Source organism: Anopheles cruzii, chromosome 3, assembly GCF_943734635.1.
Source record: "Anopheles cruzii chromosome 3, idAnoCruzAS_RS32_06, whole genome shotgun sequence".
NCBI classification, from domain to species: Eukaryota; Metazoa; Arthropoda; class Insecta; order Diptera; family Culicidae; genus Anopheles; species Anopheles cruzii.
In genome coordinates, this window is record NC_069145.1 from 28,029,889 (window position 1) to 28,041,012 (window position 11,124).

General features: G+C 50.8%; 2 protein-coding genes across 2 annotated transcripts; one reads left to right on the top strand and one right to left on the bottom strand.

Moving 5' to 3' along the window:
- Positions 1-3,986: 3,986 nt before the first annotated feature.
- On the bottom strand, positions 3,987-7,326 carry LOC128270152 (uncharacterized). Its single transcript, XM_053007556.1, is given in 9 exon segments — positions 3,987-4,546; positions 4,618-4,698; positions 4,789-4,878; positions 5,082-5,277; positions 5,342-5,857; positions 5,944-6,362; positions 6,427-6,692; positions 6,757-6,881; positions 7,042-7,326. Coding segments are annotated over 9 exon segments (2,424 nt in total). The 3' UTR covers positions 3,987-4,100.
- Positions 7,327-9,988: 2,662 nt separating this feature from the next.
- On the top strand, positions 9,989-11,124 carry LOC128270153 (lipase member I-like). The gene is made up of 2 exons (XM_053007557.1): positions 9,989-10,817; positions 10,883-11,124. Exons 1-2 carry the CDS (start codon positions 9,989-9,991, stop codon positions 11,122-11,124), a joined length of 1,071 nt encoding a protein of 356 aa, XP_052863517.1.

Genomic DNA, 11,124 nt, shown 5'->3' on the forward strand with positions numbered 1-11,124 from the left:
ATTTCAAGAAACGTAAGGAAGACATTATTTCGATCGCTCAAACGGAGCCCTGCCCGCAGACGCGCCAGGCACGGCGGATCGCACCGTGGAGGCCATCGGATCACGACCGGGTATAACAATTATGCTGTGGCAGTGTTTTCGTGATTTGCCGCGTGAGGCAACCTACCGTTGCGGCACGAAAGCGAAATTCATTTTTATTAATTACACGATTAAAGGCGAAACGATAGAATAAACGGCGTGAACTTGACATCCGCAGCCGAATCGGAAGATGCCCGATGGGTAGATTGATCATACCGCGGGGATGCCGCCGGATGTAGCTACTTTTGCGGCGAGCTCTCATGAGCAGCACAATCCGGAGCAAGCCCGAGATAAGCTCGAGGGAGGTTGCCACCGAGGCGGGGGGAGAACCTCCACCGAAACGAGAGCTCGATTTGAAGGGTCGGAAATTGAAAATCGTGACATCGGGAACCTAGGGGATACCGCTACGGCAGGATGGGCAGCAGAGTTGGGCGCTGTGACAGCAATGTAAATAAGTGCCTTTTGATGCCTAAAGTTCAACTATTCTTACACCCAGCTGGTGTGACTTTCAAAGTCGGTCTTTCATCTCCCCCGAGTCGGCGCTTGTTAGGGCTGTCCAACGTAAAGTGCCCCTGTGATGGTTCTGCGAGAGATATCGCTTCTATTATCATATCGGTGACCTCCTCCTGTGCCCTCCTTCAATCGGGGTGCATCATTCACTGCGTGCCATTGTCGCATGATTAAGTTTTGACAGACGCCGTCGGGGCTGAAATGGCTCGCGATTGAATTGTTGTGACCTCGCCGACCGACGGTCCTGCTGAAGACGCGCGTTCCGTTTGGCTTGGTTTGGTGGTTTGCGCAACAAGCACCGTGCACCTCATACATGCCAGACGGTGAAGCCGACGGTGTCCGATCGCTTGACAGCATAATCAGCAATGCAAACGATCGGTGGAACGATGGGTGGAATCGGACAAAAGTGAAACCGCGCGCGCGCGCGCTCGCACACAGCATGCTTCACGCCGGCGCAAGGATTCGCCCCAGTTTGATCGAGCTTCCAGATCCCGAGCAGACCGTTTTCGCCAATTCACCATTCATCAGAAACAAATTGTTCGGCTTTGAGTCGGAAAGCGATTCTGATGCGAAACTAGGCTACGCGACCGGATTGGACATTGTATCGAGGACTGCCAGCCCGCTGCAAGGTTGTACTTTATTTGCACTGAATTCTTTCTAGAGTCGTGTCGGAATCTATAACGAATTTCCCTTTCCCTCTCTTTTTCTCTCCGTTTCTCTGTCTCTACAATCTGGTCAACATTAATCACGATACGAACCCTGTGTGTGTGTGTTTAATGCGTTTCTGATTGATGTCCGCTCGCCAAACGTCCATGTCTGTCGCTAGGTTTACGTCATTTCATTCGAATATCGTGACTCGGGATCACACCAGAGCACGCACGTGTAGCGCACGGGCTGGGAAATCTTGACCTCCCCCGGTGACCGCCTAGACCCTGCCCATGCTAATCAACGTGACCTTTCCTACACCACCGCTGCCCACACGCCGAACCTAGTGTCCGGATCGATGAATCTTTATTACCATCGTAATCCGTTAATTAATCACCATTCGCTTAGCTAAATATGGGGAATTCACTCCCCGAAGCGCCCATATTAGCTTGGATCTTGGAGTTGGCGCTCTGTTGTGTCCATATAGATCGAGTCCCGAGTGGGTGTGGGTGTGGTGATGGCCGTCGCTGTTGGGCTTTCGCCTTCCTTGCAAAACGGGCGGCCAGCCTCTGCTGCGTCATTGACACGTGACTACGGACCTCCTAATGTGCCATTTTATTGGTCGGCTCGTACACATCACATCTGCTTGAATATGTTTGGTGACCAGTTTTGAGTTTCTGGCGAGGTCTCTTCTTGTTCTGCCGACGAGTTCCGACGCTCAGCCCGGTGTCTATGTGGTGGCATGTGGCGATCGGTATCTCGTGCAAATTGCTTGTAATATAATGGAGAAGAACCCCGTCATGCGCTGCGCTGCGTGACGAAGCGATGGGTATTCACACGGTAGCATCTCGTTGCACTTTAGACCACAATTAGCTCTGCCTCTGTTGCACATGCACGGTAGTGCACATGCACGCTTGCCTCTCAGTATCTTGGGTGGGTAGGCCGACCAACGGCAGCCCGCGGCAAGAAATGTGGCATCTTAGGGTGTGCTGGACCGGCTGGAAGGCCGTGCGCAAAAGGTTACATTTTTGTCTAGAGATTATGGCCGCGTGGTTCTCGCTCGCAAACAGGTTCACGATTGTTGGTATATTTGCGTCAATTAGTGGCCACACTGTACTACGAGGAAATCACTTCATTTCATCTCTAAACTTCACATTAGTAAGAATGGCCGCATAGTTAGTAAGACAGATAGTGCGGTGCTTCTTAACTAGTATCTGTATTTGCCAGATCGCACAATCTGCGATTCGAAAGGGTCATCCACCAGTGCGCCGGTTGACCATCAACCAGTTTCGACGATCAAATGATCGATGCTTGATCGGTGTGACCTTTACATACGAGCAGTGGTGCGACCCAATGGCACACAGTACTCATCTCCAAAAGCAGAACCAGAACAGAGCAAATTTGATTGATTGCTACGGAGAGATGCCACACAGTAGATCCGGAGTAAACCCGGCCACCCGTCTAGTTGCGAAATGAGTTCATCGAACGTCTTGCACGCGACAGTCCTAAGGCCACACTGAGAGGCAGGAACTCTAATCGCTGCCTACACCTTCAATCATTCCAAAGACCACTTTTGGCGTTTTAATGTTTGTTTGCGTTGGCCGATCCGGCGAGGGCTGTTGTTTGCGAGCGGCGAACGGTTATCGTGACGTTTGGACAGCAGGAGCCTTAAAATGAACCGCTTCTAAACCAATAGTACATTGACTTTGCCTACGTGTGTTGGATATTGGCAGACTCCATAACGTATATCTACGATTTACGTGTCAAAAGTATAGACTTTTCTTGGTATAGAGATACAGCATATTGCTCAACCAAGGCGCAACTACACAGGAAGGTACAATGACTTGAACATGAACGCAGAATTTATCATTGTTTCTCAACCGACCGACAACTTCGTTCGAGTAAACGCCGTACCGAGGATATTGCCTGCGAGGCACTCATCTTCTCACGGACTTCTAACGAAGGCGAGCATCTGACGCCCAAAATCGGTACTTTACGAACCATGTCAAGCTAATGAGCTGCTCCGGATTCTGGACTCGGGTCTCCCGGCGGTGACCATGGGAAACCGCACTCAAATAGGGTCCGTGTCGGCAATTCAACGGCTCATCAATCAGGAAATAACCTTTACGAACGGTGCGCCGATAAACTCGCGCCGTTAGTGGGACCTCCGCGTGGCTTTCGCTTTTCCAGCAAAGTGTTGGATGCCGAGCAGCACCCAATAAATAGCATCTGGACCAGTCCGCAACACTCCTGCACTACAGTTTGTTGTCCGGGAGACCCGTTCATGCTTGCGGCGTATTATGCAATCCCGGTGCTGCGGTTTGTCCGATCAGCTGAGGCCGCCGGTGGTGTCCACTGTGCGAAATGCTCTGGGATGCGCTGGTTTGGTGATTGTTTAATTTACGGGCGGCAATCAAAACACCATAATCGGTGGTAATGTTTTTTCCCCCTACATATTGAATTTGCAGCGCCTACTCCAACCCATCTGACGATGATCGATGGCGCGATGCGAGGAGAAAAACAGTGAACCAGGCCAGTTTGAATTCAACAACGCTTTGATCGAACCCAACAGAGATGCCGTTATTTGAAGTTGAGGATTTATTAAAGTTTAAGGTTTATCCTACGATAATACTGTCACTACAATTCGGTCAACTAAAGACCACGTATAATTAGTTTAGGATTTAAGAATAGTCCTTCGAACTACTAGGCTCCCCCATGCGATCTGGGGCACTGGCGACAAAAGTAGAGTCTAAAAGTAACACTAACCATATTGAGTATTTATGGGCTCCGGTGTTAAGCGGTGTACACTTGTGGACAACTCCTGCTGGGAGTTCCAGGCGCGTTTCCTACACTCGCCGGTGTACCTTTCACTGTACCTGACAGCAAACGATCTGTTGCTGCTGGTTGCAAAAGGGAACCAAGCCTAGGCGAAGGTAGGCGGCCACGTTTTGAGTGTTCCAGTACATCGAAGGACAGCGCGTATAGTGCAGACAGCGGCCAACGGCTCCAGTCGGCAGTGTGCAGTAACCGTTCTCGTGCAACTCCACAGATCGGATGATCGATACAAGTTGGTTGTGATCTACGATCGATTGGTGAGGATGCTGCTGCTGATGATAAGGATGCACTTGCTGGTAGGGTGGAGTTCTCTGGTACTGCTGCTGATGCTGCTGTACCGGGAACGGTGTGTAGTTGATCACATGCCCTAACCCAGGTAGTTCTAGCGATGGAACGATTTCGATCTGGGGGTCTGTCGGGCGGGCAGCGCTCACTGGCCTTACGGGGGCCACACGAGTAGCTGGTAGCAGTGGGTTGACTGGAAGAAAGCCGAAGTGAAACGCGGGATTGGAAATTGAACGCATAAGTGGGCCATCTGCACGGCGTTACCCTTCTGCCCAAGTGGAAGACCAAAGTGAGGTCCATAAATTTTGTACGTATCCGGCGTATTCTTCAATGACTGATGATAGACTGTTAATCACGAATGCAACACGAACACAAAGCAAGCATAATGAGAGGTGATCAAGGTAAACTTTTCGGAACCCAAACCATCGGGCTTACCTTGCACGGTAGTAGCAGACGGTCTGCGAAGAAGGTCATCTCCGTACGGTCTAATGTGATTAGTTAGTACATCTGAAAGTAGCAGAGGAACTGTTATGGAAGCTTCGTGAACAGTTGCGTTGTGTGCGTTTTAAGGGAGCAGTACCCAAGTGATCTCCAGCATGGCCAGCGCTACTATAGTATGATGAACCCGAGTTTTGTGGATCGTCTTCGCCCAGTCGTACAACTATGGAAGGAAGTAAATTCACAATGATCCCGCCTGGTACTCAAGTCGAAGCATCCCAGGAACTCACTGATTGTCCCAGGAATATGCTCGATCGTCCGGTTAAGCACGATCGACTCAATCCAGTTGTAGGACGGTGCCAGTCGGGTAGCAACGAAGGGGTTCTGAGACCCACCGCAAGGACCCTCGTCGAGCGCGTTGATTCCGTATACGTACGGAACAATATCATCTCGCCGGAAATTGGAAACTGCGCCGCCAGGTTCGAGCTGTAAATGACGCGATGAATGCCACTGACAGAATAGTGCTTCGTCCCCCGCCATATGCAGTTACCTTGCAAATCCCGGGCACCAAATCGATGGGGTTGTGTGTGCAGAGAAAATCGCTGTTAAAGCCCGCCGCAAGACTGGTGTTTACCTTCCACGCGTCGTTCGCCTCGCAACGCCCATTTTCCGTTAGCAGAGCTACCAAAATTTTAAGCGATACACTGTTCGCCTTTTCCTTCGGATCGTCCTTCACTTCCGGGCCGTAGCCCGAGAAAAACATTACCAAATCGGTAATGCGATCTTCCTTCCACATGCAGGCCGGGGCGATGATCTGGTAGATCTTGTTGGGGTTGTAGAACTTGCCGAGCGTAAGGACCGCCAGGTTGTTGTAGCTCTTGCCGGGAACGTACTGCGGGTGTAGATCGACATCGACGATCTCGATCAGATTGTTGTTGGCCTCGACGAAGGCTGGCCGCTGATTGTTTCGGGAGGCGCACGTAGCCGATGTAACAACGTGACGGTAGTCTATCAAGGCTCCACTGCACTGGTGGAAGGAACTATTGTCCGACTTTCGAAGGTTGACCTACAGATACAGAGCGTATAGGGAACAGATGAGAGAGAGAGAGTTAACGCTTGGTGGCCTCGTCTATAGTCGCCCTATGGTTCTACCTTGAAGAATGGAGAATTGTTCTGAGGACTCAGGCGGCTGTCGGAGAAAGGTCTCGATCGCAGGCACTCGGAGTTCCGGGCACACTCGATCGGATCTACCGTCACGTTCACCCTCTGCCGAATCCAGTCGATGTAGCTGGACACTTTGGTGTACACCCCGAACGAGCCATCCCAACACCCCGTTCCGAATGAGACCACACCCGTCAGGTACGGTATGATCCGCGACACGTCGGACAGATCGATCTGCAGTGGGCCACCCGAGTCCCCGAGGCAGGCATCTTTGTTTGGAGTTTTCGTACAGAACTGATCCTGCGTCAGGCCGTCCTTGAAGAACTTCGGTCTCGGTAGCTCATTGTTGCACGATTCGGAGTCGTAGTAGTTGAGTGATACCTTCTGCAACACTGGACTCATTCCGGATCCTGATCAAACGGGATTGTTAATGTTGTTTTCCTTTTAAAGGGCTTCGTAACGTGCGGGTCTTACCATAAGAAGTATGCCCAAAACCAACCGATCGCAGGCTTGCACTGAAGTCTTGCAAATTGTCCAACGGCCACAGACAAATCGGACACACGGCCAGCGTGAACTTCGCCTCGTGGTCCAGCTCGATCAGCGCAATGTCGTAGTACTTTTTGCTCTTCTTGTACTTATCGTGCACCGTGAAGCTCACGATGGTGAACTGTTGGGCACTAGCATCATCTGCCGTCGTGGCCAGGTCCGTATCACCGAGCCGTACCGTGTCGGGAGCAATCCTGTATCGTGTGTGTGTGTGTTTGGTCTGTTAGATGCGTTCTATTGCGTTCCTCACCCACATACCTGTTCTCATCCTGTCCACAGTGAGCGGCGGTTAGCACCCACTTTGCCGCAATTAACGATCCACCGCATTTATACTCGACTAAACGCGGGACCGCCGCATTTTGTGTCGTCCATCCGATCGCGCCCTACGGAGGAGAATGCACAAGCGTGTACATTGTGTGACACCTAGCTATACGTTCTCGAATCATAGAGCCATTCCTCGGCAGCGACTCGAGTTGATTACATTTTAACGCACTACACGATGATGTAACAGCTCCTGTAGCAGCTCTCTACCACGTAACTTACCATGTGAGGAAACTCATTGAGGTACGCTCGACCTCCGCCGTAGATGAAAAATCCCAACGCACTGGACACATCTTCACTGTAGAACCGACTGGGACAATCTGGGTTATCGAGAAAACCGTCCATTTAACGTGCGTGTCACAAGCGCCCAAAATGTGTGTATTAAACTCGCTTACCAGCTAGTGACGTTCGTTCGTAGTAGCCTTCGGGAGGGCTATCGATGAACGCATTATCTCCGGCAGAACAGTCCATCAGGACCACCGTACACAGTAACACCAGCACCAGCATCACGCAGATCACGGGTTTTGTCTGAGCACTCGGATCACTTATCACGATCTTATACGCCTGTCGCGATCACACCGTCGATTAAAACTGACGCGCTGCCGATTGGACCACCTGGTCGGGAGCTGACAGTCCGACACTTTGAGCGCCGTCGCCGTGGTGGGCTAATTTAATATGAAACACTCGGCGCGTGCCCAACTTCTGCTCGGCGTGGTAGCTCTTCTGCTTCTGGGGAACTGCCTGGCAGACCTTGAGAAAACGTGGTGCAACATACACAACCGCTGCGTCCACGGTGCAAGCCGTCCAGACTTCCTCTGCCATGTCACTGCTACACTTCCAGACCTATAAATCATATCTGGTGCAACCGAGAAACGGCGTCCGTCATCTTGTCCGTCGGCAGCCGCCTTTGGTCGCCTCTGAAGATCACTAGTGGCGAGGGCCTGGCGGTCGGGTGGTGGTGTTGAAAAACCCAAAGTCCGCGGAATTCCTACTACTACGTCAACAACGATCGCTGTCGGTATCGGTGGCGAGTGTCGGACGCATAAACTGCCGGATTGCTGCAAAATTGCGGAATTAATCACACACTATTTCTCACCGCGCACACTACCTCCGCAGTACTACCACTATCTTGTTTCAGTCGCACACCACCACCATCTTAAACGGTGCCCCTGAGGTTTTACCTTCCTCCTAGCGGCTACGAGCTGGACCGTCGAAGACCACCCAGCGACCGAAACGCTTCCCGACACCGTTTGCCGACTTAATTTGTGGACAAATTTTTATCAACCGTGAACCAGGGTGCCATTATATGTTAATTGGAACCGTGGCACGGTGCTAAGAGGGCTCGGTCGGTGTTTATGGTGTGGACATCTTTTAGTGGCCACACACAATCATACGGCCAGAGTCAGAGATTTTTGGGGTTTGGACATTCCAATACATGGTACATTAGTTTAGTTGTAGACGGGGATTTCCACGGAGAAGATTCGAAGGTCCGCTTAGAGACGGCGCGTTTCCGTGCGCCGCCATATAATTGCGCTGATTGATACCGGAAGGAATGTCTAGCCGTTCTCTCCCGGTCGGTCGGTAGGTTTGGGGGCGCAATGTGATAGGCCGCTACCACTATTACACGTTGTTGTGACACATTAAAGTGGCGGCTCTGTAAGATGCTGGAGCACGCAACCACCAGTGAGCGAGTCCGCGTCAAAACAAGTGTCAGGGGAGGTCAGGCGACGGAACATGGACGGTCCAGATGTTGACGATACGTTGACCCACTAGTAGAGGTGGGGTGGGCTTTTTCAAACCTGATCGCAATCGCCCTACGGGGGGCTATTTTTCGAACGTCCGTCAGACCCCAAGATTCCCAGGAATTTGTGATACAACGATAAGAAACTCTTTTAATTAACTGTGAATTTAAATTTACCCGTTATTTCCAGCGGTCTGATTCATAGGAAACTGACCGAAGAATCATGATGTCAGAAACAATTAGTTAAATTCGATCAACTGCGGGGGTTTCTTTGATGAGCAAGTTGCTTTACTGTTAATGTCAGCTGTACGGTTTATTAGGATTCGTTTTAGAATAGTTCCAAAGTTAATTTGTACTAGAAACACATGTGTTTGCGTTAATGCCTCGATTCAATTGTCCGTTAACAACTGCTACGTCAAGGACAACCGGACAGCAGGATCCATTCGGTAAACACTCGCCAACACATTTGCGACGGCCGTGCCGTTCAAGAATTGTATTCACAAATCGCGCAACATGGCGTGATGGTGGCAAAAAGTTGTTTTGCGTTGAAAATCGCCGGCGGTGTTGGCGAACCACACTTTTCAATGACATACTAAATAAATAATGATTTGGGCGACATCAGACGTTATCATTTACGTTAAAAAAATCGCACGGTGTGTGTAAAACAAGTTCGACACCTGTCATACCTGTTGCTCAAACGGCCATAGCATCCCGGGCGCAATCGAGCTACAGAACATTAGAATGGCATAGTAATTTGCTGTCCATAGAGTTGAATATAAGAACTTATTTCTCGCACTGTGACTCACACACACTGAGACAATATAACGTATGACGAAGTATCAGGCTTATTTTAACCATCTAAGCGCCAGGGCCAACTATTGCAGTAGGCGCCGTTACAACATGAAAACAAAGCGTTACTATAGGATGGTCCTTCTAGTGTTTGAATTCTGAAGAAGGAGCACAAAATAACAATTGTGGCTGTCGCTTCATATCTCTTCAAATGTATCTGCTCTGCTCCAAGGAGTGAGTCATGTTGGTTGGATTATTTCGATAATAAGTATAAACGCTAATCCGATAATTAGTGCATAGCCTTGCCTTGGTGCCGACAAAAGATTTCATTTGCCAAAGCAAGCCAATGGCCTCATAGGTCATTAAACGGTGTTCCGGTTTTGATGTAACTGACACAAACGTATCGTTATCGGCCAAACATTACGGAAGGTTGAAGGTAATGAAACGATACCGGCGGCATGCTATCTGTTGCCTATCGATATGGATCGCCAATGATATCAAATGTAAGATAAGCAGCGCACTGCGTGATTCTTCGACCGAATGGACTACTAGTCACTAGATACAGGGCCGCTGGTTGGACCAAGCGCGCTTAAACGTTCCTAGTGACGAGTTGTTGTTGTGGCAAATTCCTCGGTCGTCATGGAGGGTCGTGTAGTTCGTGTCCTGGCGGTGATTACTCTGACCCTGCAGGCTGCCAAAGATGTCTCGATGAAAGTACCGCTCGAATTGGAACCTACGAACCTCGACGAATCAGCTTGGATCCCGGTTCCGAATGCGGCCGGCGAGTGGACCTGGACCCACCGGAAAGTGGTTTCGATGATGCACCGCAAGTCGTCCTTTCAGATGTCGGATGTGTCGTTCACACTATACACCAGGCAGGATATCGATGACGATGGGCAGTTACTGGAGCTATCGAACGGTGATTCGATCGTCGGTTCAAATTTCCGTTCGGATCGGCCGACCCGAGTGATCGTGCACGGTTGGCAGGCCGGTGGAGGTTCACCGATCGCTTACAGCATCCGCGATGCGTACCTTATGCATTGGGACTACAACGTGATTGTCGCCGACTGGGCCACGTGCTCCATGGCCTGGAACTACGTGCGGGCGGTGGGTTGCGTTCCGACGGTCGGAAAATCGCTCGAGCTGCTGTTGGACGAGCTGAACCGTAGTGGTGGCCTGTTGATGGAGACCGTCTACCTTATTGGTCACAGTCTGGGAGCACACGCGGCCGGAATCGCGGGCAAGGAGGTAACGAGTGGCCAAATACACACAATCTTCGCCCTGGATCCGGCCTTGCCCTTGTTCTCGATTCATGCGCCTGCCAATCGCATCAACCACAGGGACGCGATGTACGTCGAAGTGATACATACCAACGCGGGGCTGCTGGGATTTCAGCATCCGATCGGTACGGCCGACTTCTATCCGAACGGAGGCTCCCATCAACCGGGCTGTGGCCTCAACATTGCTGGTAAGGTGTCCGCTCAGAAACTCTCTTCAGTGACCTATAAGCATTTTGCCGTTTTTTTCCCTCAGGACTATGTTCGCATAGCCGCGCTTGGGAGCTATTCGTGGAGACGCTGATGCAGCCGGAAGCGAAGCTTCTCGCCAGCAAGGTCGAGTCGTTAACGGACGTGAAAGGTCCCACCATTGCCGAAGTATTTCGCCTGGATCAAACGATAGAAAGAGTGAAGATGGGCGGTGAACCATCGAGTGCCGGGAATGCGGAGGGCCTGTATCACATCACTACGCGCGACAGTAGTCCATTTTTCGGATGA